Source organism: Ursus arctos, unplaced genomic scaffold, assembly GCF_023065955.2.
Source record: "Ursus arctos isolate Adak ecotype North America unplaced genomic scaffold, UrsArc2.0 scaffold_3, whole genome shotgun sequence".
Taxonomy (NCBI): Eukaryota; Metazoa; Chordata; class Mammalia; order Carnivora; family Ursidae; genus Ursus; species Ursus arctos.
Window position 1 is genome coordinate 57,625,771 of NW_026622985.1, and position 26,993 is coordinate 57,652,763.

General features: G+C 48.6%; 1 protein-coding gene across 1 annotated transcript; it reads left to right on the plus strand.

Moving 5' to 3' along the window:
• On the plus strand, positions 1-26,993 carry MTURN (maturin, neural progenitor differentiation regulator homolog). Its single transcript, XM_026508638.4, has 3 exons — positions 1-374; positions 9,545-9,667; positions 21,634-26,993. The coding sequence occupies exons 1-3, from the start codon at positions 213-215 to the stop codon at positions 21,742-21,744; spliced, it is 396 nt and encodes a 131-aa protein (XP_026364423.1). The 5' UTR covers positions 1-212; the 3' UTR covers positions 21,745-26,993.

The window sequence follows — 26,993 nt, forward strand, 5'->3', positions numbered from 1 at the left end:
AGCATGTAAACAGTCCCCGCCGGGAGGAGCCCCGGGACCGGAGGGAGCCGCGCCGCCCGGCCCCGCCGCCTGCCCGAGAGCCCGCAGAGCCGCGCGCTGCCCGCCCGGGAGGAGGGCGCCCGAGGAGAGAGGAGGGCGGGCGGGCGGCGGAGGGAGCGGGAGGCGGGCGGCGCGCGAGGAGGCTGAGCGAGCGGCGGGCGCGGCGGGCCAGGATGGATTTCCAGCAGCTGGCTGACGTTGCGGAGAAATGGTGCTCCAACACGCCCTTCGAGCTCATCGCCACCGAGGAGACCGAGCGCAGGATGGATTTCTACGCCGACCCCGGCGTCTCCTTCTACGTGCTGTGTCCGGACAACGGCTGCGGGGACAATTTTGTGAGTGCCGGGGGGAGGGACGGCTGCGGCGCGCGGGAGTGGACGCGCGGCCGCCTCCCTGCGCCCGAGCTGCAACACGCCGGGGAGGCTGTGGGCGCGGGGTGGGGGCGTAACCGGCGCGGCGGTGTCAGCGCTGCGGGGCCGGGGTGGGGGGAGCCCGGGGGGGGGCGGCGGGCTGGGGCGCCCTTAGGACCGGGGAGCCGGGCTGGGGCGGGCTGTTACGGGGACGCGCGACCCTGCGGCCCGTGCTTGGTGCTCGGCTAGGAGATTCTGCCGAGCGTCCCCGGCGCTCACCAGCCCGGGCCGGGGCTCACGGACCGTCCCGCAGGGCCCGGAGTCTCGAGCTTCCTACACACCCAGGCGTCCCGCCGGTGTGAGGAATCCAGTTCCCCTCCCGATGCGCAGACACAACTCCTCGAGTTGTCCCCGCCCGGAAAAGCCCCCGCCCCCGTGTGATCCCCTGCGCCGCCGGTTTGGACACAAAGCGTCTGTCCACACTAGCGATGCCCCATCTCCTGGACCTTCTTTGCGGAATTACACCCCGGATCTTAAAAACGCACACGCGCGTGCGCGCGCGTGCACACACACACAGACACACATACACGCGGGCACGCCTATCCCCCTCTCCTCCTGTGCTTCCATTGCTCCTATGTGAGCTTCCAGCGAGGTGTGCGGGGCCCGAGCGCGTTCCGTCCGGCGGAGGCGGCGGCCGAGGCCCTGGCGAAGCGCCCCAGTTTTTCTAGATGAGGGGAACCCCCTCCCCCACCCCGCCCTGAGCTGGGAGGGACCAGGACCTGGAACTGCGGTGTCCAAATCTTCCACTTTGTATCCTGCGCCCACTTGGGATCTTGGCGCTGGCAGTTTAGGAAGGGGATGCAGCGGGCAGGGGAGTTGGGGTGGGAGGTGCGGAGAATGGGCGAGGATGGCGTCCCATGAAGTGTTTGTAAGGACGCGGAAAAAATAATGGTCCCCAAATGTAAGATGGAGGCAGCTGTGGGCTCGGGTTACCGTGTGGTCGCCGGCCGGAGCCTGGAGCTGGCGCTGCGGCCGCCCCTGCGCACCAGGTGGGGCGGCGCCGAGGCGCGGCCTGGCGCGGGCTCCTCAGGTGGGGGGGAGACAAAACCGGGGCCGGGCCGCCGCGCGCCCCTGTCCCCCGCAGGAAGTTCGCCGAGGAGTTAGAGACACAGCAAGACCGCCTTCCTTGGTCCCTGAGAGACCAAGGCTTGTGTGTGACTTGCCGGGAAGGCATGCCCCTCCCACCACCGGCACCCCACCCCCGCGGCAGGGAAGAGCACACCTGGGCCCCAAAGTGCGACACTAGAAGAGAGATGGCCTTGGGTGACAGCCAGATTTGAGTTCTGCGTGTGCGACTCTGGTCAGATGCCTTCTGGGCAGCTCAGTTTACACATCAAAAAATGGGCCTAATACCAGCACCCAGGTGATCCATAAATGACACACGTAACGGTCTCTTGGCTAAGCTAAGGCCCCTCAGAGACCTGGGCTTACCCCCAGAGTTTAGAGCTTGTCTTTCCTTCTTACGAGTCTCAATTTTCTCACCTGTAAACTGAGGTTAATCAGAACACGTCTATCACAGGGACTTGTGAAGAGCAAGTAAATTATAAATATACGTAAGAACACTGTTAACTGTAGATAAAGTAAGTGTTGTTGAGAAAAATGGGAGATCGTTAAAAAGGGATTTACTCCATTGCAAACAGGTGAGAAGACCCCAGGGTCATACTGGCAAGGGCACCAGTGTCCAACTGACTTCCACGTTAGGTTTCATTAGGAGTCCCTTCTCACCCTGGTCTGCCAGTCGCCTTTGCCTGCTCCTTACTGTGTGTGATAGAGCGAGAGTCACCCAAGGCTCTGGATTTTATGGGAGAGAGTTCCACACAGCCTTCTTGCTGGAACTGCAGGAGACGTACCCAAAGAATTTACTCCACGGAGAACCATCCTTGAGAAACATTATGTGCAGCACAACTTTTTCAAGGCCGTTCGTAATATATTTTAAATATTTTCCCACCTGTATGAGTAAAATGCTTGAACATAGTCATTCTCCAGCAATTAAATGAAGTATGTAAGGAAGAAAGTAGATGGAAGGAAAAAATAATTTCTTGGGTAGACTGGAACATTCTTAAAGTTTCTGGAGGCCCTAATGGACAGGATGCCAACCACCAGAGTTTTCTTAGCCCAAATCTCTCTCCAGCTCTGTCCCAGGCCAGGTTTAGTCAAGCTGCAGTTTGCCCCTAATTAAAGGGTAATTAGAGGGACTCAGGCATGAAGTAAGTGTTCCTACCTCCGTCCTTTTCCTTTTTCCAGGAAAATCCTGTTAAGCATTAGAAGAAATTTGAGATGAATGGACCTTCTATAATCCAAAGGATTTATTAACAATAAGAATATTTACATAGCGTTTCTCAGTTTACAAAGTGTTTTCATGTGGCTCATTCATTCATTCGTTTATTCATCAAACATTTATTGAGGGCTTGCTTTGCACCAGGCCAGGGCTACCTAGGATATAAATAGGATCTCTGCCCTCACTTTTCCAGGGCCATTCTCCCCATCTAAGAGACAGTGTGGTACAGTGGTCAGACCCAGGCTCTGGGGTCAGGCTACTTGGGCTTGCACCCCAGCTGCCGTGTCTAACTGGGTGCATTGGGGAAAATTCTTTAATCCCTCTGTGCCATGATTTCCACATCTGTAAACAGGGGAATGATAGCATCAGTACCTTCCCAGCAGGCTTGTTTTGAGCAGTGCCTAAAATAGGGGTGGTGCTGTTAGTGACTCTGGCAGTCTCCACACAGCAATCACTCTGGATCTATCTAAAATATAATCCAGGTTATGACCTATGATTCTCCACCTCATCTAAACTGATTTCCTATAACTTTTACTATAGAACCTGAGCCCTTGCCCTGGCTTCAAACCCCCACACAATCTGTCTTCTACCTCTCTGACCTCATATCAGACCATTCTTCCTCCTTGCTTACTGTGTTTGTGCCGTGCTGACTTTTCAGGCCCTCAGACATGCCAAGCTCATTCCTGCCTCAGGGCCTTTGCATTTGCTGTCCCCTCTGCCCTAGAACATTCTTCTCCCACATCTTAATGTGGCTAGCTCCTTTATGCCATTCAGGCCTGGGAGAAACCTTCCTGACCACATATTCCTTCATTTCACCCTCTTTTATTCAAACCACAGCACTCACTAGTACTTGATACTCTCTTTGTTTATTTTCTGCCTGCCCCGTGAAGCTGCAAGCTTCATAAGAGCAATGGCCTCGTCTGTCTGATTAATCACTGTATCCCAGAACTTGGGAGTAGGGTCAGATCCGTGATAGGTGCTCAGCCCATGTGTGTAAGAACGAATGATAGTGAAGAAGGCAGATGTTAAATTTCAAGAATGACAGCTTCAAAGAACAGTAACTACCACTTACGTGCAGTTTACTATGTATCGGACACTGTTCTGAGTACCTTGTGTATATATGCTTATTTAATCTTAGTAATCTCACAAGGTCCTCTCTGTGATTTTCTCCATTTTACAGATGAAGAAACTGACACACAGCAAGCCGTACTAACTTTTCCACAGCTAATAGATTATAGAGCAACTTGAACCATAGCCCTATACTGAAAACATAGCGTCCCAGGAGTGACAGCTAGAGACCCAATTCAGACCATTGGTTCAAGGGCGGCTTCTTATTGGGCCTCACGAAAAGTCCATGAGTTAGGTATGATCCCCATTTTATAGGTGAGGAGACTGAGGCTCTGTGGAAGGGAATCTATCCAGGATTATGCCACGAAGAAATGACAGCCAGGATTTGAGCCCAAGCCCAGAGGCCTGTCATTTGCCCCATGCAGAGTGTCAAGCCAGGAGCTCCAGAGGCCTGGGGAACAAGGGCTTGCTTTTATTTTCCTCCCACTCTGGCAGCCCCTGGGTCCCTTGTGCACTGTTTCCTCATCTCATCTCACAGGCCATCCTGTTCACACCATCCCTTTCCACACCACTGCCCTGATTCAGGCCTGTGTCTGTGGACAGTGCACAAGGTCAGCTCCTGGGACACAACGAAGCTGCCTTTGCCCTCTGTGTCCCGCGATCAGGGACGGAGCCAAGCCTGCCTGGCTCTACAGGTGCGACAGGGAGGGGCCGAGAGCTCACAGACAGGTGGCATGCTCCCTTCTGCCAACACAGAAGGTCCTGAGGGCTCCATCAGGCTGGAGGAGTGGGGTGGTACCACTGAGGTGCCAGCCGGACAGAGGGGCACGTGTGCCTGCTCTCCTGGGCATGGCAGCACCAGCTGCTTTCCCTCCTTGTCCTAGGCCAGGAGAAAGGAGCTCTAAGCCAAGGGCACTGCCCTGCGGCTCCCTGGCGCCTGGGTGCTCTTGACTGGAGAAGGGGAGGGCTGCCTTATTGTCCTATTTTTCCTGTCAACCCATCAAAAACATGTTTTGGATCTAAAATCGTGTACAGTTTAATCCCTCCTCAGTATGAAAACAAAGAGAGCAGTTGTCACACTATTAAAGAAAAAAGGCTCTATTTATAGAAGGACCATGTGCTTTAATTTTATATGCTTGTGTATACGTAAATCTATATGTGTTTTCCCCCATTTTTGTTCTAGGCATATCTCTATTCTTAACTACACGACCAAATAACAACCTTTTCATTTTGGAGAAGAAAATAGAACTTGTCTAAATGAGATTGCGTCGCTTCATGGGGTGGGACAGTGGAGAAAAAGCACCTTCTTATTTAAAGTCCAATTTAAACCCTACCCTCAGTTTCCTCCTATGTCAAATGGGGATAATCGTACCTATATTACATTATGATTGTGGGGATTAAATGAGGGGTTGTGGTAAAGCTTCCCACAATGGCTGTGCATTATTCCTATGGAGAGATTCTTTAGGGGAAAGGGTATGTCCTTAGTATATTCATGAAGTGGTCACCCTGAGGAGAGTGAAGTTATGTTAATATGAGTGTCAACAGATGGGAAGAAGCACTCTGGGCTCCCGCTAAATGAGAGGCAGTCCGCAGGCTATCCCCGATAATCTCAATGACCACACTATATTACTGTTTTCTACGACTTACAAAGGAAGGAGCAGAGGCTCGCGTTGAAGATGTGCTCACCTCCGTTGACATCTCGGCTTTGCCCACAGACAAGTTAACCTCTTAACCTCTCTGAGCCTCAGTTTCGTCCTTGGTAAGACGTAGCCGTGGTCGGCACCCAGAGCAGGTCCCAGGTATGGCCAGCCACACTCCTCGTCCCCTGTGCAGAAGTATGTTGGGTGGTATGCGATGGCGTGTAGCTTTCTCTTCTTAGCGTCTCTTCGATGGACAGCCGTCAGTTTGGGGTTAAGCCACACCAACGCAAAATAGACTCCCCGGTACTAATGACGGCAGAAACCCCACACAGCGATGGCCTTTTGACTCAGATAACTGAGTCCAGGGAGGAGAGATGGGTGTGTTCTTTGCCCCCCGCGCCCGCCTGCCTCCCCTCTACTCTGCCTAAGCACCTGGAAGCCAAGCGCCGTGCCCACAAGTGTTAGAAGAGTAGGAGCACACAGACTGCTCAAAAAGATATTTGTAGGATTGAATGACCATGGTGGTCAAAGACCATCCTTCATGAGTTGGATGTTCTCATCTATACTATAGAAAACAGAAAGGGGCTCATTTTCCTGCTTGCAGATGACATGGTTATAATGTCTTAAGCTGGACAAACATTGATGATAAACTCTGGTCCACTTAATGACAGAAAGAAGGGCCACAGATGGCCTGTTTTAAAATCAAAGTTCTCACCAGGGATTTTCACCCCCCACCCCCCAAATATGATTAGTCAAAGTTCTGCTCTGGTTCTGGTTCTCAAAGCGTGGGCCCAAAGCCAGCAGCATGAGCATCCCCTGGAAACTTGTTGGGAATGCAGATTCTTAGCCTTCCCCCCCAGCCATTGTGTTTTAATAAGATGGGGGAGGGGGGTGTTATGATGCTTGCTGAAGCTTGAGGACCACTGCCGTCCTCTCCTTCAGAAGACTTCCCTTGGCATTCCTCCTATTACAAGGTGCCTTAGCTCTCACTTCATGGCTGGAAAGTCAGTATGTTCTGTACCTAGATTTATATTTGCCAGTTACATTGTTCTCTGACCCTGCTATAGTTTTTTCATGGCCAAAGTGGCTGTTTAGTTGAATTTCCAAGTCGGAGTCATTGCAGACGCAGCCATTGGTGCAGGACTCTGGGTCTTCAATCACCCGTTTATCTCTGTTTAAGACTAGACCCCAGAATCTGTTTTCAGGAGTATCAGCCCAGGCTCCAGACGTTCTGTCTGCCCTCTCCAGGTTTTAGAATGGGCCCCTCTATTTTTCCTAAGAGATGACCATCGTACCCTCAGCCCATTGCCTGTTCGTTCTGAAGAGCTCATCTCTTTTATCCGGGGGCACTGCCTCGGGCCCCTGATGGGACTCCCTTCTCTGCACAGGCCTGTAGGAAGCCGTAGGGGCAGTCTGTGTCCATCCATCGCGAGTGGCCAGGCCCGTTCTCCTGGCACCGTTGGTCCTAATCTCACTTGGTTTTATATTCTTTTCCTTCCATTGTGTTCCCTCTGTCTTTATTTGCCCAACCACGGACTCTTACCTTGCCTTTATGGATCTTTAATGAGTGTCTTGATTCATTTTAGAAGGAAGCCGTTTCAGTAAATAAACCCGAATACTTTTTGTTAGGAGCTAGCATGGGTATGAAACAGCATTAGATAAGGGATGTCCTTTCGGCGGCCACGTGCGCCTGAGTCTGTCTGAGTCCAAACCCCACGCACACTCATGTTATCGTAGGGGCAGGGATTTGGTTAAAACTTTTTGAAACCCACAAAACCCACACGACCGAGAGTTAGACAGCCAAATGAAAGAGATCTAGGCCGAATGGACAGAAGGCCCTTTAGCAGGTGGTTAAGTCTTCCCACTCCAAAATATGTTCATAAATCAACACCTCCAGAAGTGCAGCACTGACAGTTGTGGCCTGAACACTCCCCTCGCGAGGTTAGAAATGCCCTAGAAACACTGAATGAACCCGTCTGATTTCCAAGCAGTGGTGGGTACGATGCAAGTCTGTTGCGTGAGTGATACGCTTTCCTTAGTCTACTTTGTAATTTAGAGCCCTAATGTACTTTAAAAAGTAGCTATCCAAGGTTCTCATAGATACACCGATTTCTGAATTAACTAGAACTCAGGCTGCCTTGGGTACTGTTCTCCGTGAAGTCACAGTGGGTGCCTCCCTTGCTCAGGGCGTGCCCTCAGGCTCGGGGCAGGTGGAAAGCCAGCCCAGCCCCTTCCTCCCCCTTCTCCTGCAGACACGAAAGAGGCAAGAGGGTGCTTACACCCACCATTTATTGAACACCCACTGCGTGCCAGTCAGGCACTGTGCCAGGCACTTAATAAACTTTTTACTTTTTCTCTAATCTTTGCAAGTCTAGGAGAAGGCAGGATTAAAGTTTTCTATTGTGCAGTGCTGGATATTAATCCCATCTTTCACTTAGATAGGAATTTGAAACATGCTGGAACTTTTAAAAATGTGAGCATGAAAATGGGTGCTGAGCAGAACTTATATTAAAGCAGGACTTTATTGTTCTTGCTGAATCCCCACTGCTTGAGAATCAAGTGTGATAATAGATCTAAGAGCACTTTGTACTATTACACTTTTGTACAGTGTAAGAGACTATTACATAAATGGCATTTCGGTGGCTCGACAATTGTAAGGGTCTCTAATTAATAGGGAATTGTGTTCGAGCTATTGTCTAAAGTTAGAGAATCTAGAAGTTATCTTCTCTAGGTCGGGGCAGAAGTTCCTCCAGAAGTCTGCTGGAATTAGAGCAGTGTGTGTCAGAAATGGACCTTTACATCTATGACGCACAGATAATTGCGGTGGAAAGATGGCACATTAGCACCCACTTAGTCTCTTGGATCTGAGCAGTATTTTAAGTCTTTAGATCCTGTTCTTAGAAATGCTGCGATGAGAAGGAAGGAGGTGAAATGTGTTTCTCGAGTGATTGACATAGAACTTTCTGGGGTGATGCCCTAATCATTGTATTAATGGAAGGGAGCAAGGGTGTGCTTGACATGGACTATTTCTCCAAATAGATCTTGTCTCTGCTGCCTCGTTTCTGCTTCTTGCTTTAATTTGCCAGATGTCTTCCTCCCTCCCACGCCGCTACACTTTTCCACCAATGGTGAGCTGTCATGGATCGGTCCCCTCTAAAGAGTGACCCTTGGTCAGCACCCTGATGTTACCCTGGGAGCCCAGTGCCTCTCCCTAGCTCAGATATCAGAGCAGGGGGCTTCTGCACTTGGATCCCTCAAGCCTGTTTCTTGGGCTTATTCCAGCTCCTTGAACATTTATGGGAGAGACTCGTCTGTCTTTAAGAGGTGCTAAAACAGATATCCTCACCCAGGAAAACAAAACAAAACAAAACTCCACCAAACCTTGTCTAGCCTTAAGAAAAAATAAACCCTAAAACCGGTCTCCTCTTGGTGCGTGTTACCATTGGGAAGCAACACCCTCTTGGAGCATTTTTAGAGAAGGTGAGCTTTCAGAGAGCCTTTGCTTCCCACTGACACAATGATGGCTTTTCTGGGTGTTCTTCTAAATTCATTTCATTTTTGTTTTGTTTTGTTTTAATTCATTTCGTCTTGAAGTAAATGTACCATCACCCCCGCTCACAGGCTCACCTGGATAAAGAATGTCTCACTGCAAGTTAGTGGTCACAAACTATGCCTGATTAATCCTTCCACTATAACTAAAGGCCAAGCTGAGAACCATGCGGGCTTCGGTTTTTCCTCCCTGCTGCTTTAAAACCCTCCTTTCCCAGCTCGAGAAGGACTGTGGAAATTGTGGGTGGGGGACTATTGATCCCACTGCCTTTTTTTTTGCTACGGCCGAGCAGATCTGCTGGCGAATCGAGCAGGTGAGATTATGGACGGAAAGCACAGGGATATTCTAGGGGGTAGGCCTTTTCTCATGCCCTTCCATGCAAGCGACTCAAGAATGAACGTCGGCATTTTACTTGGGAACAGAAGCCTTCGAATTTATGTAATGAAAAAAAAAAAAAAAAAGCTTTCGGGCTTTTCGAATTTCACACTGAGGGTAATGACTGTGTGTCTTTGTTTTCTCCGCCCCCCCCCCCCCCCCCCCGCCGGCTGTGGGCACGTAGCACGTGTGGAGCGAGAGCGAGGACTGCCTGCCTTTCTTGCAGCTGGCACAGGATTACATCTCCTCCTGCGGCAAGAAGACACTCCACGAAGTCCTGGAAAAAGTCTTCAAGTCTTTCAGACCTGTAGGTGCCTGCTTGGCTTCCAGAGCCGCCTTGCTTTCTACAGTGATTGTGCGCGGAATTACAGGGATGGTGGGGAAAGTGGGCAAAACCTGGATGACTAATTGTTCTTCTCTTGTCTGCTTCGTGGCTTAAAGATAGCAGCTAGTGGAAGGAGGGAGAGGGCGGGGAGGGAGGGGGAGACGGGATGTGACACAGCTGTTTGTTGCAGGAATGATGATTATTTCTAGCATCACTTGAGTGGAGAATCTCTGATAGGGTGGGAAGCAGACAGAGCCTGGAGGAGACTCGAGTATTCCTGTTCTTGTCCAGTAGACGTAAGGCCAGAACGCTTGGAAGCGCTATGGAGGTTCTCTTACCGTAGTGAGGCCTATATTTGGGGAGCTGCCGGAAGGCTATATGCAGCATGTGTCTCCACGTCTGTGGGTACTGAGAAGGACGAAATTGGATACCGGTTGTGCTCTTTTCTCTTTTTATAAACTCTCTTGCAGAGAGCTTGCTTTCTGTCCACCACCCCCCCTCGCACCCCAATGTAGGATTTAGGAATCCATATATCCGCGGCTAGCTGACAGTTTGTTTTCATTCTAGCTGAAAAACATGTCAAGTGAATTCTCACCCCTATTTTGAAGATTACCTATTGCCCTTAGTCTTTATTAGGAGGTAAAGTCACATTACTGGTGTCGTGACACTGTCCCCAAGTTCAGTTCCCTGCCCACCATAAATGCTCTATACGTTCAATGATATTTGCTCTAGAATTTTTTTTTTTCAGATCTTTTAAAAGAGTATTTACTTCTCTGCTGCAGTTTTCAAGCTTGCCTTTCAGTGCTCTGAACAGAGTGGCGTGATTGCATGGTTGTGTGAGAGACTATGTCTGATGTTCCAGTAGTTCAAGGTGTGTAAGTCTGTTGTGTCGTCTTGTCTCAGCTGGTTCACACTCTTCCTATCTGGTTTCTTTGTGTGTTGGGTCATCTCTGTGTGCTTGTATTTGAAAACGTGTATATAGGAGTAAACTGAGGCCTGAGATGATGGTACCTTCCTCCGGAGAGGATTTCGATCTGTTTCTGCCGGGGCTTAGCTGGGGTGGGGCCCCATCAGCCTGACACCACCTTCAAACAATTTAAAACTTGTGGTTCTTAGAACTCTCCAGGCGATGAGAAGCCAGGGTGCACGTCTGCTTTTTTCTAGTTCATCCTTGTCCTGAGAGCCGCCTTAGTCCATTCAGGCTGCTGTAGCAACCTATCAGAGACCGAGTGGCTTATAAACAACAGACATTTATTCTCACGGTGCAGAGGCTGGGAAGTCCAAGGTGCCAGTGGATTCGGTGGCTAGTAAGGGCCCACTTGGCAGACAGACAGCTGTCTTTCTGCTGTAACCTCACATGGTGGAAGGAGAGGGAGAGGTCTCTGGGGCCTGTTTTATAAGAGCACTAATCCCATTCAAGGCTCCACATTCATGACTTAACCACCTCCCAAAGACCCCACCTCCTAATACTGTCCCCTCAAGGGTTAGGAATTCAGCATGTGAATTTTTGCAGGCACACAAACATTCAGACAATAAGAGGTCATTGGGATCTCAGCTTAAAGTGAGGCTGTTTTATCACGGTCTGCTCCTTTGGATGACCCTGGGTTTGACTTTGGTCCCCCTAGCTCTTAGAGTAGGCCAGGAATGCAGTAAAATTTCTAGCTGTTTCTTTCTAGGTCAACAGATGCCCTCAGGACAAAAGCAGCTTTTTATGTTTACCTTCCTAGGTTCTAATTTTTCAATATATCTAAGAAGGCATTTTTCACGTTTAATCCAGCTTTTTTAGTTCTCTGAGGAAGAGTTGGTCCCAATCACTCAATCCACCATTACAAGAAAGAGAATTTCAGTGGCTTTTCTCACTCTCTCTGATTCGTATCATTTGTCCAGCCAGTTTGTTTTTTGTTTCTTAATTTTCTCAGCCTGCTTGGCTCATTCAGAATAGACTCATGACTGAAAAGACTCACGAATCCCTCATTCATTCCATATATGTTTACTGAGTACGTGCCTACTGTGTTCCTAACACTTGATTTAAACAGATGAAAATCTTATAATCTAGTGGCAGTGGCGGGGAGGGGGGGGACAAGGTAAATAAGTCCAGCACGTAAAGTTTTAGTGATAAGTGCCAAGGAGACAAAGTAGATAAGTCGGGGAAAGGAGGTAAGAAGAGCCAGAGGTACTGGAATTTTTTATTCAGAGACTAGGGGAGGCTTCGCTAAGACGTTCACATTTGAGTACCACTTGAAGCGTGAATCATGAGGAAATCTAGGGGAGAGCGTTCTAGGTAGAGAGAACAGCAAATAGGAACGCTGGGAGGGCGTGGGGGGGTAAGGAGAAGAATATCAGTGTTCAGGGAACAGAGGGGGGCTGGTGTGGCCCAAGTGGAAGGGTGGTGGGGAGGAGCAAGGGGGAGCCTGAGGAATTTCAGGGGTTTGCAGGTCACAGAAGGATTTGGCTTTTACTCTGGTGTGACAGGAAGCCCTTGGAGGAGTTTGAGTGCAAGAGGGATCTGACGTGGGGTGCCCAGGTGGCTCAGTCCATTAGGCATCTGTCTTCAGCTCAGATCATGACCCCAGGGTCCTGGGATCGAGTCCTACGTTGGGCTCCCTGCTCAGCGGGGAATCTACTTCTCCCTCTCCCTCTGCCCCTTCCCCTACTCCTGCTCGCTCTCTCTCAAATAAATAAATAAAGTCCAAAAAAATAAAAAGGAGGTATCTGAGTTCACATTTTGAAACCCTCCTCCGACCGGTTGAGAATAGGCTGCAAGGGGGCCCAGTGTGGAGGCCACTGGGTCATGCAGGTGAGAGGATGGGGATTGGACCAGAGTCATCACAGTGAAGGCAGAATGAGGTGGTCAGACTGTAAAGAAGGCCTTGAAAGTAGACCCAACTGAACTTGCTGGTGGACCAGAGGTGGGAGTGAGAAAAAGAGAGAAGGCAAGGGTGATCCAGAGTTCCTTGCCCACGCAAGGAAGGGAATGGCGCTGTCCTTTACTGAGATATGGGGGAGGAAGCGAAAGGAAGAGTTGGGCCACCGTACTACCAGGGTTGGGGCATGTCAGTGGCAGAAATGCCTATTAGACATCCAAGCAGAGCTATCAAAGTAGGCAAAATTTTTAAAAAATCCAACCCCCCCAGGGGCGCCTGGGTGGCTCAGTCGGTTAAGCGTCCCACTTGATTTTCTTTCGGGTCATGATCTTGTGGTCGTGAGACGGAGCCTCGTGTCGGGCTCTGCGCTCAGCGGGGAGTCTGCTTCAGATTCTCTCTCCTTCTCCCTCCCGCTCACTCTCTTTCTCTCTCTCAAATAAATAAATAAAATCTTTAAAAAAGAAATTGAACCCTTCAAGTCTTAACCAGAAAAAAAATCTGTCCGCCAATGAAATTCACTTTGCAGCTGGTGTCCTTGCAGGGGTCACATTCCCGGCCTGCCACCTGGTTTTCTTCCTGCACCTCCTCTCCTGGATGCCGAGCGAAACTCTTGCACAATTGGCCTCCCTGGAGAAGGCGAGCTCCCGCCAGAACCCATTTTGCTATTTTTCTTTACCGAGAAGACCTGGCCGCTTTTAGGCAACCAGGCAGCCACACGTAAAGGGAAAGGAACAAATGCAGTCCAAGAAAATCCAGATGCGTGGCTGAACGCAAGTGGGGTGTCTCAACATTTTCTTTCGGATTTTGCTGCTGCGTGTCCCGGAGACAAACAGACTTCATCTGACGTCGGACTTCCAGGGTCCCCTTCTAAAGCAGAGCCTGACATCCTAGGCCGGGCGGTGCTCCCCAGGAGAGGAGGCCCTGGTACAGGGTACAGCGCCCCACTGGTGGGGAAGTTGATGTGTGCTGGGTGCCCTGTGGCTGGGCCTTTTTGCCCCGCAGGGAGAGGCAGGTGGCAGGCACCTTCTCAGGGTCAGGGAAGGTGAAGTGCAGGCGGGGCTTTGGGTTTCGCTCAGCCAGGACGTGCCCCACGTTGGATAATTCGAGGAGCATGAGGCCATAAGGGGCTGATGGGTGTCCACCGGAAACTTTGCCCTCTCTCCTCCGCTCATACGTGTGGTTCTTCCCATGCTGCTGTTTATCTGTCACTTTCTTGTAAGGGAACTCTGCGTTTAGAAATAAGACCCAGCGGTGTGCCTGGGTGGCTCAGTCGGCTATGAGTCTGCCTCAGGCTCAGGTCATGACCTTGGGGTCCTGGGATCGAGTCCCGCATCGGGCTCCCTGCTCAGTGGGGAGTCTGCTTCTCCCTCTGCCTGCCCCCCCCCCCCCCGGCTTGTGCTCTCTCTCTCTCTCTCAAATAAATAAAATCTTAAAAAAAAAAAAAAAAAGACCCAGCACAAGGGCTTGCCCACCTTCACACACTGTGCTTTTCCCCCATCTCCTCTCTTGTGTGCTTTCCCGCCACCGAAACAAGCAGTATCCCCGTCAGAGTCCTCCCCCGGCACATAAAGAAATCCGTTGTTGGATTTGAAAAGCAAAAACAGTTTTTCTTTCTCTTTTTCTTCATCTCATTTCTTTTTTTCCTCTATTTCTTCATCATATTTTCAACAAAATGTATTGATCGTTTGCTATTTGCCAAAGACCACTTAGGAGAGTGAGGGGCAGGACACAGTGCCCAGTTCTTGCCCTCACGGAGGGACAGCCATAACGTACATGTTACCAAGCAGAGCATTTATTTTGGTCCAGACACTCTCCTAGATCCCATGCACAGTAAGCAAAGGAGTTCTGTTCCCCACTGTGCTTACTCCACTTCGGGGAAATACTTCCCGAGAGGACGTTAGTGACCGTGTAAAACGGGGTGTTGTGTGTGGTCTCTTTCCCTAGTTTTGTGGGCTCAGGATACTGCATGTTGAGGAACCCAAGCTTTGTGGGCAGGCGGCTGTGGCACTTGCTGGCTGTGTGACCTTAGCCAAGTGACTTAACCTCTCTGTTTCTCACTGTCTCATTTGTAAACTTAGGAAACAAATGGTGATAGTTACCTCAGGGATCTGTGAAGATTAAGTGATGAAGTTCTTGTTGGCTACTTAATGCAGCACGTCACACAGGGTCAGCAGTGAATAAATGCTGGCAGTGATGGGGACAGGAGGAGGACATGAGGCAAAATACTGTTGAGGAGTAGGACTTAGTGAAACCTTTTGTAGGCCTCTTAGATTTTTGCTGGAGAGAGAAAACATTTGCTAAGTGATTTCAACACATGCTCTCAACATGTGATTTCAGCACATGGTTTCAACAGAAACATCTAGCTAAGGTAAGGGATTTTTAAGGAAGTATTATTGGGGTATTATAGGCAGAAGTTTATCAACATTGGTTTTGGCAAAATAATAAATATCCATTCAGTCCCTAATCCGTGCACCTCACTGGTTAGAGGCTGGTGCTGCAGGGAGGACGGAAGCTCCCTTCTAGAAGGGCATATGAGCAAAGAGCCTCTAGGTAACAGGGTTATGGCTGATACTTTTTTTCTTCTTTTCTGTATTTCCTAAATTTTCAATGATGTCACAGAAAACATTATCAGAAACTATGGTTTGTTTGTTTTTTTCAAACCTATATTGTCTACGGTGTGTAAGAAGGGCCAGGAATATCAGGTGCCAGTGGGCTCACCGAGGAACGAAGTGCGGGGCAGTGGCTTCCTGAGAAGCTGAGACCTGGAGACATGGCAGGATCCAGACAAGCTCAGAGGGCTGGAGAGCTGGCCAAGAAGGAAGTCCAGAAGGGCCCATCATGGCCCTGTGGCTCAGAGTCCTCAGAGATGCCCCCTGGGTGGGGGGAGGTGGCTCAGCCCTGCTCTGGCCTGTTGGGCTACCTTGCCATTGTGGCCTCTAGTGGGTCAGTTGACCTCGGTGACCCCATCTTTAAAATGGGGGTCATGCTTGTTTTGCCATCTTGTGGATTCACACAGAGCTTCAAAATCAGACTAAGAGCGCGAAGGACTGTCAAAGTCCATTCTCAATTTCTGGTTCCCTGGGTGCATTCATGACTCTGGATGCAGCGGGCAGCTTCCCTCCCGGAGGGGCACACATTCGGCTCCTCCTCCCAGCTTGGGCCTCCTTCCAAGCAGTACCTGTATGCCGATGGCAGCGTCAAGCAGGCCGTCACTGGCATCCGTGAGCGGGCAGGTTTCTCCCGGTTGGGCAAGCAGTAATGGCCTCAGAGACACCCATCAAGAGCCTTGATAAGCGTGAATTGGAGAATCGCTGGAGTCTTATATTTTTCTTGTTTAAGCGGCCCTTGCTTGACAGTTGCTGGTCATCACATGATTGAGCGAGATAATAAAATAGTGGTTATGGATCTAAATAATGGTGATTGTGCCATGTATTTTTTTCCTCCGTGTTTTCATATCTTTTATTTAGTGACAACTGACAGGCTTCCCCTGGTTAAAAAACAGTTCACAAGAGAAGCGAGAGCTCACTGTTTCCAGTTTAGCTGCTGAATCAAACCTTATCGTTGCCCTTTTGGTTTCTCTCAAAGCTTTATTTTATTTTATTTTATCCTGGACTATTACTCCTCTCCTCTTACTAGTGCTGTGGACATTAGGGTCATGAGGCATCTGTTGTTATGACAACGTTGTGTGCTGTTCGGTTGATGTTGCTTTGATGGCCCTACCTGGAGTTAGAGCCCGTGGTTCCCCATGTTTCCTGCTCTCTTTGGCCCTGGTCCCCTCCCTGGGGTTGCTGTTCCAATTCCATGTTTTTTCTTTCAAAAAGCGGGACACTTCTCCCAGCAAAATTCCCCTAGTTCTAGTTCACTGGCCTGAGCAAGATTAATATTTTCAGTTTACCACTAATGGGTGAGGAGCTAGGGATTAAACCCCGCAGAAAAACCCTCTGTGATCCAGAAAATGTCCACTTCTTGCTTCTACTCTTATCGTTAGGAACCTGGGAGAAAAGAAAGAATCCACCTGTGGGAAGCTACCCCAATGGGTCAGAAGGTCTGATAAGAAAAGATTATGCTCTCATGGGAGTTTTCATGAAAGACATTGAATGTTGATAAGTTTATCATAGCTTTTGTTTTCTGCTCACATATGAAATTTCAAACGTGTATTTTTTAGGAAACATGACGGCCCCTGAAAGTAAGAGAGTACCTACTAGTCTTGCCCATTTGGGTCTTATATCCATCTGGCCACCTACCCCTTTTTTCTCCTTTTTTCCAGACTGACTGACCAGGATCTCATTGTATTTCTTGGTACCCCCAGCATCGTTGATCATTAAGATAAACAGTGGTAAATTCCCCAAAGCTTTAGGGTAATCCTTAATACTCGGAGTATGGTTTTTGGACCAGTAGCAGTATCCCTATCACCTGGGAGCGTGTTAGAAATGCAGAATCTCAGGTCCCACCCGAGACCAGCTGAATCAGAATCCACATTGTAAGTAGATCTCTGGGTGAATCACATATACAGTAAAGTGCTCCAAAGAGTCCTCTGGAAGGAGTTTCCAGGGACCTCTGAAGCCACAAGACACTTGCTAAAAGCACACTAGCTAACTGACTGTGCCCTCCAAGGCAGAGACATCCTGTCCCTTTCTTCTGTAGACACACTCTAGCCCTCTGTGTTGAGTGCGGGCCACCTTTGGAGACAGCAGATGCGAAATGCCAATTAAATGTGTCCTCAGCAAGTTTACACCACTTTCTAAGAGACCCGGGGTGCGTCCTGAAGATCACTCATATTCTCCTGGGTCTAGAGAACTTTCGTTCTCAAGGCTTGGCATTTCTACCTTTCAAGTACAACCCTGTTTGGATGGGTGGGCCCCAGAGGTTTTTATGTGATCACAGTTGCCCAAAGGCAGCTTCATGCACGGCAAACCTCTGGAAGTGCCAACACCATTGTTCGGGGTTAGCATAAAGATTTTTTTTCCAGTCAGCTGAAAAAATTTTGCTGAACAGAATTAATGATTATGACTATTAAAGTAATTTAAATGTACCAGGTAGGATTTCTTGGCCTGTATCCTTTATAGAAATGTATGCCTACAGTAAAAGCAAGAACGCCAGGATGCTTACCAGTCTGTTGTATTCCTGTCTCTGACATATCTTCTTCACTGTTAAAAATTTGGATCTAGGGGGGCGCCTGGGTGGCACAGTCGTTAAGCGTCTGCGTTCGGCTCAGGGCATGATCCCGGCGTTCCGGGATCGAGTCCCACATCGGGCTCGTCTGCTGGGAGCCTGCTTCTTCCTCTCCCACTCCCCTGCTGTGTTCCCTCTCTCTCTGGCTGTCCCTCTGTCAAATAAATAAATAAAATCTAAAAAAAAAAAAATTTGGATCTAGGGGCGCCTGGGTGGCTCAGTCGGTTAAGCATCTGACTCTCGATCTCAGCTCAGGTCTTGATCTCAGGGTTGCGAGTTCAAGCCCCATGTTGGGCTTCACGCTGAGTTTGGAGCCTACTTAAAAAAAAAAAAAAAAATGGATCCAGAAGTTAAATGTCGATTTAACCTGCCATAGATGGGACTAGAGACAGAGGTGGGAATGCTGGATCAGGGCTTGTCTGTATGGCATTCTTTGCAATCCCAGGCAAATTATATAGTTCTCGTGCTTTTCCTGTTCTCCTCTGTGCTTTCTCCAATTGTACATACTCATAAATGTGGACATTAACATTCCACATTGAATTTTTTAAAAGGCGTATGACTCAGTAGAAGACATTGAAGCCTCCAGCGGTAGGAGCAGCATTGACAGCTGGAAGGGAGTCTCCTGGGTACCTGGTGGTTAGGTTGCAGGCTGCGAGCTGATGGCCTGGTTTTGAATTCTGGCTCTGACACTTACTGGGTGACTCTCTGCAATTTACTCAGTCTGTCTAGGTCTTATCTGTAATAGGAGGATAATACCTACCCCCTCAGGCTATAATGAGGACCAACAGAATGAATATAGGTAAGGCTGCCTAACTCCATGCCTGGCAAAGAGTCACGTCACCAATATTGACTATCATCATTAAATCTGAAGTATGGCCACATTGGTTTGTTGAATGGCACACTGGTTGTGAGTCTGCGAATCAAGTGAGGAGCCTAATAGAATTGAGTTTCTTACTTCTGTTCCTACTTGTTGTATTCTTTTTTTTTTTTAAGATTTTATTTATTAATTTGACAGAGAGAGAGACAGCCAGCAAGAGAGGGAACACAAGCAGGGAGAGTGGGAGAGGAAGAAGCAGGCTTTCAATGGAGGAGCCTGATGCGGAACTCGATCCCAGAATGCCGGGATCATGCCCTGAGCCGAAGGCAGATGCTTAACGACTGTGCCACTCAGGCGCCCCCTTACTTGTTGTATTCTGATTAACAGTGAGCTGGTCCAAAAGCAAGCACAGCTGAAGGGAGAGGGAGAAACTGGGGCTGGAGGCCGTCCACCGATGCAGCCATAAGTCCCCTTGAATAACTGAACTGCTGGGCTTTAAAATGAGAAGCCAAGATAAAGACTGACCCTAACTAACGTATTCACATACGGCTCTGCGGTTGGCAGCCCATGGCCACATTCACTTTCTCATTTCATCTTCGTAGTTTCTCTGGACATAGAGCAGGTGTCATGGTTCCCACTTTACAGAGAAGGACGCTGAGGCTTAGCAAAGGGAGTGGCTGGGCAGAGGGCCCCAGCTAGAGCCCTGTCTTCTGGATGCCAGGTCCATGCCTTTTCCACGCAGCCTCTCAGTGAATCTGCAGACCCTGCACTAAGGTGCCTTGGAAGTCGGGGAGGCCAGTGAGAGCGGCTTCTGTTCTTTCTTCCTCCTGTAAGGGTCGGGAGTGAGCAGTTCTAGAAGTCCCCTCCCAGGGAAGGGCCTCACAGTGCCAATGCTCTAGACCTAAAACCATGTGCTTTGGATTCACATCAAAGGGCAGGTGGGGAGTAGGCAGAGGGGAGAGGGGAAGAGAAGTGGTAATGGTTTCGTACTTGGCTTGCTGGAGCCTCTCCTACAAACCACCCGAAGCCGTGGAGAGGAGGGGTGTTGAGGGTACTTGTAGTCAGGGCCTGTGAATTACTCAAGCGTATTATGAAAAAGAATAATCAGTGATGCATGTCTTTAGGACAAGATGGCAAATGTGTAGATGCGTCCCTCGACTGCACCCTCTTTACCCATGGCCGCCGTGGCTGATGGGTTGACTGCAGTCTTTCCCACTGAGCCTTGGAATCCTCCACCCAGGCCTCCAGGCAGTCGCTACCAGTCAGATCTGTCAAGTGAGAGAGAACCCACTGGCCATTGCTCTTGTAAGGGGTATCCCTTCAGTGTAGCGAGGAGTCACATTTATTGTTGAATTAATGCATCCTCTGTTGGCGTCTAGGTGATTCTGGGGTTCTCGGTAGGGGCAACAATATTTCTGTTTTATCAGCGATTTAAATATTACCACTCCTTTGACACTTCCACCTTTCTTTGTCACCAAGCAGCTCTTCAAATAAAAATGGGACATCAAAATACTCACCATCTGTGCTCATTGTAGCCATCTTTTCTCTCTCTTTAGAGGCGAATGTTATCTTGTGCTCATTCCACTAAGACATGAGAGGGCGACAGCAGGAGGAGAAAAGGGCTTCTCCCTTCCCCCAAGCATACACGAGATTGCTTCACACTGCCCAGGCTAGCAGAGATGCGCTCCTCCCGCCCCACCCCTCCGAGTCAACAGTGGCTCTTTGAGACAGCTGTGGTCCTCCAGTCTCGAAGGGGAAAGATGTGTCTGCAGCTGGCCATGTCCACCTTGCCAGGCCCCATGTAGAATATGACCAAGGGCTTGGCAGATGGCCTTGTTCCAAGTGTGTTCATAGGGCTCTGTGAGACCTCCAAGAGTTGGGTTGGAGAACTTCAAGGGAAAAGCATTATTTCGACTGGGACTTACTGTTTCCTCATGTCAGCATTTAGGCAGGGGATAGGGAGAAGGGGAGGGGTCATGGGGCACTAGGGAGGCAGATGGTCCGTCTTACTGTGGTGGCTTCAGGCAGTTAGCTTGGATCCCAGGGCCATTTAGTGGAGTTGCCTGAAAGTGACCAACTGAGAGGGCCACCGTGTGAGAATGCCAGGGCCCTTTGCAGACTGAAAATCGGAGGGAAGGGCTGTGGGACAGAAGCACGGTGATCACTCAGGGGCAGGGTCCAGGGATAGCCAAGGCCATGGCTCCCTGCCAGCGCCAGGGCTTTTCATTCATATGGATCAGGCCCAGCAAATGGCACTCAGTTTCCAAGCAAAGACCAATCAGTGCTTTAAGAAAATGTTTCCTGGGTACTTATTGTGAATTTCCCCAATGATAATTATAGATTGTAGAGTCTTTGGAAAATACAAAAAGATAGAAAGGAAGAAATTTACCCATAACCATGCTGCCTGAGACAATACTCCTAAGATTTGGGTGTATTTCATCGAAGTCTTTTTTTCTACATACTTGCGTATAAATTTTAAGAAAATCTGTATCATAATGAAAATGGATTTTTACCATGCTCTTTTTACACTTATGAGCGTGTTTTTATATCAAGTTACTCAAAAATACTATTTTAAATAGGTATATAAGATCCCGTTTTACAGATGCACTGTAATTTAACAAAAGTTAAACATTTCAGCTGTTTTCACATTTTTACATGTGTGTTATAAATACTAGCAGCACGTGTTTTTAGGGAAGAAAATATAGAGGGGGATAGATTTTTGACATCTTGATGGAACAGTCAGCACTGTTCATTGTATTACTGCTGATATCCCAGGTGTGTGTGTGTGTGTGTTTGTGTGTGTGTGTGTGTGTGAGAGTGTGGTGTGTGTGCCATGCTTTGATACTTAAAAGTAGAGAGTCTCTAGGCTACCCAATAAAACCTAGCCCTTTGGGCACCAATCCACTGAAGGATTGACTTTTCCATCCAGTACGTTCATAAAAATAGTTGTAGGAATGGTCGACTGCAGTGGGCAAGCCCTAGCTGCTGTGCTAAGTCCTGTTAAATGCTGTTGAATTTGGATCCAACGTCTTTGGTTATCTTCCTGCCCACGGGCCATTTGGCGCTCATGGCTGGTTCTCTTCTCTCTCCTCTAGTTACTGGGGCTTCCGGACGCAGACGATGATGCGTTTGAAGAATACAGTGCAGACGTGGAAGAGGAGGAGCCAGAGGCAGACCACCCCCAAATGGGGGTCAGCCAGCAGTAACCTTCCGAGGGCTCCCACCTGAAAAGGAGAGTGAACCCCCTGGTACCTGAGGTGGGGTCGCGTGCTCCTGGGTTAGCATTTTGCATTAGCACTTCGAAACAGGACGTCTGACTCCCAGCATCCAAATTAAAACTAAGTACCTTTTTATTGACCGCAAAATATCTGGGATGAGCTTTGCTCAGAAGTGACCTGAATTTTACTCCCGTTTCAGTGGGTTTCTATGGGGTTGTCTCGGTAGCCTTTGCCATTTTGCATTTAGAGTCCATTTTGTGGCTGACTGTTCTCTCTTGAGTTTGTGTTGGAGAACTAGCATTCGCTGACTCGAATGTAGAGAACTCTGAATGTATTAAAGATATGTTTTGAGTCCTCACAGGTGACATTACTGAGGGAAAGCATGACAGAGAAGAAATGCAGTCTGCACTTTTTATGTACTTTTTAAGTGTCCATAAGTGAAGGAATTTGCTTATAAAGCATGAGTTTTAATATCTAGTCATTAAGCTGCACAAGTGCAAATACAAGGGCAGAAAAGGATAATCACTTAGCTTTGGATGAAGGGGGAAGAGAGGCGGAGAAGCCTTTGTTGAAGTGTTCTGCCAATACTAAGTTACCTGGATAGATAGCAACTGGTTCATGGTTAGTATAAACATTACTTGCATGTTCAATTATTTTAAAACATGCTAATTCCAAAGCCACTTTTAAAATCTAATAGTGGAAAATATCAATGGGGTGACATAAATGATTGATTTCTTTAAAATGTCTAGAAACCGTCCCACATAGGAGATGAAACATTTACGTTCTCTCTTTATAACCAGATGGCAACTTGTTAAATCATGAAAACATTCAGAATCCAAGTGCCACTTAAACTTTGAAGCCATAGATAAATTTAATGGGGGAAATAAACCAGGATAAAATTTTTTTAAACATATGGAATCCTTCTTTACTTTCTTAATTTGTCTCTTATTTCTTAAAAAAAAAAAAAAGTCAAGAAAAGGATCCCACTATATAATTTATTTAAAAAACTGTAATCAAGTGCTTGGAGGGGACCTAACTGTAGTGAATTTTCAAAGCGATATGAAAGTGGGAAACTTTCAGTCGTGGGTTAGCTTGGTTCGAAGGGGGAAGTTTCAATGACCAAAATACTAAGACAACTCACAGAAACAACTACTTAATAATTGGAAACACTGCTGTCATTACTTAGCCAACAAATACTTACAGGAGAAGTCCTTTGTAATGCTAACGTGGAATTATTTAAAGTATTCATTTTCTTGGACCCTTCTGGATCTCTCAGAGCAGAATGCCTCTTTCAGAACCCTTGACTAAACATAGCATCTGGGGCGGGAATGTTTTTAACATGCATACACATGCCTGTTAGGTTGTCATAGTTTGGGACTTAAAAAAAAAGGCAGCGGCGAGCACAGAGCTTCTGGGAGTCTTGTCTGTCTTCCCGGCATGTCAGTATTAACCTGATTATCTCACCGTTTTCTGTGTAATTGATTGGTGCCATGAAGAGTGCGGCTGCTTGTGGTAGAACAGGGTACTGCAGTCGTAAGTCATCGGGGAAAACGGTAGTGGTTTCCATCCATGCTTCAGTACCCACATTTTTTCTTTTCTTGGAAAAGCGTATGGAAGGTTAATTTCAAGTGAAATGAATTTCCTTCCGAGTAGCCTGTTCCCACCACAGAACTGGAGGTTTCGTCCAGCGGGGGGAGCACGTTCTGTGCTTTGCTCCCTTGCCTGTGTTCCCGGGGGCTCTGTACGTGAGCGCAGGTAGCTAGCTGTGAGATACCACTCGGGTCTGGTAACTTCTGTTTGAACGCGATAGGCTGAAAGAATGACTTCTGCCGCTGAAAGGAAGAAGCTTGACTAGCTTGCTCCATTTGAAGGTAAACTGGAATTTTATACATAGAGGCTTAAAAGCTCAATTTACATGTGTTTGCGAATGGAATGGACGTTCATATGAAATGTGTTTTATGAAACAGCGTTTAGACTTTGACCAAATGCATTTTGGTATTATGATGTTAATGTTCTATTTATAAAAACTGAACTGAGATCAGCTCCGCCATTCAGTGGGCTGAGGAGAAATCTCGTCTTTGTTCTGCCCCAGGGCTTGAGGATCACAGGGCTGCGTGTTGCTTGTTTTCGCCGCGAAACCTCAGAAGGCGTTAGCAAATCGAACCGTTTCCTCTGAAACCTCCTTTTTTCTGGAGGCGCGCCTCCGGCCCGTGCCCGCGCTCGCCGCCCGCGGCCGTGGGCCCGCTGTCCGGGTTGTGTGCCGCGTTAGGGCTCGCCTGGCGCAGAGCTCCCCGGGGCGGTCGGTCGGCGAGGCAGGCAGCGTCGGCCCGAAGCGGTTCCGCGCTTTGACAAGTTCCTGACTTGACAGAGAAACGCTTACGAAGAGGCAGTGTGGTGCGGGGAGAAGGGCCTGGACCGGGAGTTAGGAGAGAGACCTGGGGTCCGGCCCTGGCTTTGCCAGGGACTGCGTGACCTCGGGCACGTCCCCTAACTCGCCTGAAGCAAGGGGTCTTTGCCCTGCCTGCTGTCACCACCGTTGTTCCAGAGCTGCCTTATAGTGTGTGTGTGTGTGCTAAGAGCAACAGCCAAGGAAAATTCTAGGGACAGGAGGAAGAGATACATTTTGATTCTTGCCGAGATGCTGTCCTGCGCGTGCTGGCCACAGGACTACCTTAGAATATGTTTCTGTTGGTCTGCGAGCGCCCGGACCCCCTCGAGCCTGGTCCTGAGGGGCTGATGCCTTCCGGTTCCTTAGGCAGAGGACAAAGTCGGGCGTCAGAGACGCAGACACTCACTTGTCCCAGATGTGTAGGCTCTGTGTGTGGAAGGCATGGCTTTCCCTCGTGCCCCGACAGACCGTGGCTTCGGAAGTGGCGTGAGTTCAACTTCACCGAGGGGGGAAATTTTGCGTAAGGAAGAGCTGGGAGAGAATGAAAGAGGAGTACTTTGACTTTTTTGCCGTGTCATCCAGGAGAGAGAAAGAAGAGGGGGAGAGAGAGACTGTGAGTGTGTGTGTGTGAACGTGGGGGGAGGGGAGGATTGACGGCTTGTTGATCACCGTGGGCCAGCTGTGCAATCCTGCCTGTCATAACCTTACCAATCCTCGGTCCCGGGTTTGAGCGAATCACAGAGACATTTTACTTATGGCCGCCTAGTCACTGTCTCTGCCTGACAGGCATACTGAGCACACTTCGGGGGTCCGGAGAATGAGTTAGGGAACCAGGGAGGGAGGTGGGACCCCACGCGATGCCCGCCACCACTCCGGCTCAGTTACGCGCACATCTCCCAGGCTCATAGCAGCACATAGGACTTTGGTTTTTTTATATAACTAGAACATGAAAAGTCTCTTCTTTAGGAATTCTCCCTGTGTCTTGGTGCCAGAATTAGGTTTCCAGGGTCCTTAAGTGAAAAATCTCTCTCATCTCATAGCTACTGTCATTCTTCCCATACGAATAGAAACCTTTCCTCCAGCACAACGACATCTCTAAAGATTGTGTCTGTCTCGTAAGAGCACAAAGCGTATGGACCTCGGGGAGCTGCGCTTCCAGAGCGTCGTTGGAATTTATATTTTAGAAATCTACCTTGCATATTTAAGTTGGGAAACCGGTATGATCAAATGTGATTTCCCACGGTTCAAGAGGCACATAGGAACGGGCAGGACTTAATCTGGGGTGGGAGGAGATGAGAAAGGGAGAATAGGAGAGTTAGAGTCTAATTCTTAAAAAAAAAAAAAGAAGAAGAAGAAAGAAAAAAAGAAAAAGCCAGAAGGCAGGTATTCTGTATAGTACAGGAAACCTGTTTTCATGGCTATCCCACCAGGAGCTGGCTTTCCTCAAAGGGACCGCCTGCACGTAGAGAGGCAAGGCCTGTACTGGGGATGGATTTGTGGCTTAACAAATGCCCCGCAGCCAAGGAGACAGCAGGTGTCCCACCAGTCTGGTGGAGTTTTCCTCAGTAAACCAGGTGTCAGCCAGAGAAGCCTGTCTCTCCAAAGTGCGACCACATCTGCGGGCTCCAGTCAGGTGGCAGGCAGCAGGTGAACTAGACTTGATCTTGCTCTCAGTGCGGAGGAGGCCCTGGGTCAGGAAAGCCCCCAAGGGCTGGAGGGCAGAGCCCGCCGACTCCGCTGTGCTTCAGGGGTGTAGAAAGAGCACAATTAAAACTCAAGTGGATCACAGATCCCTCTCCCTTATAGCGACTGTCAACCCCCGAAGAGGGGCCACTGCCTCTTACTTAGTCTTCAGATTACCAGAGAAGCCTAACTTTTTTTTTTTTTTTTTTTTGAATGAAACACGAATCCTCTTCCACAAAGACCCAATTAGTTATCTTGGTTTTGTGACACCAGGTATGACCTGAAAGGCTGAAGTCTTTTAGATATTATTCAGAATATCTAAAACTTGCCAAGATGCCAGAAGCCTCTGGTGTCCGTGGTAACGTGGGGTCTGTGGTAAATATCTAGAGCTCACGTTCCCCTGGGTAAATCATTAAATAAGATGGTGTCGTTGATATTTTTATTTAAATTTGTATTACCAAAATAGAGGACCCGTGAGCATCACATGTTAGAAACCTCGTTTACAACCCTGTGTGGCTGAATAGAGCCAAGCCGTTGAAAGCGTGCGCCAAGCCACATAAAAATAAACACTTCATTTACTGAGAACTGTATTCAAGTGATTCAGTCCCACCGAGAAAGCAGATAGTCTGTTCGTTGTACAACTGCCTTTCCCTGGTTTTTTTCTTTTGTTTTGTTTTTGTTTCTTAAGTGTCATTTTTTCCTCTGAGTACCTTCTGATAGCCAGGCGGATAAAGACACGGCAGTCCAGTATACACACGTCACCTTTTTTAGAGGAGAAAGCACATTGCCAATTCTCGGGAAAATCGGAAACGATCTGTGAGCCAGTCGTCATTTGTGCATGAGAGCAGAGTTTAGCCATCTACGTGAGAAGGAAAATCAAGGAACGGTTTTGGGGTTCTTTTTCCTTAGGCAAAAATGTTTCATGCAGGGTGTGTATGTTTTCTTTGCCTTTATATTTCCTTTCCAAGAAATCTCTTGTAAATGACAAAACTGTGAAATGGGTTGCCAAAACAATTGTTGCCCTTTGTTTTAGATGCCTCAAGCAGTGTAAATCCTACACTTTGAACCCTGTCCGCATCTGCTCCTTCCTTCCTCCCCAGAGAGCGAGGATCTCATCCACCAATGTAATTACCATACGCTTGCTATTAAAGAGCCTTCCAAACTA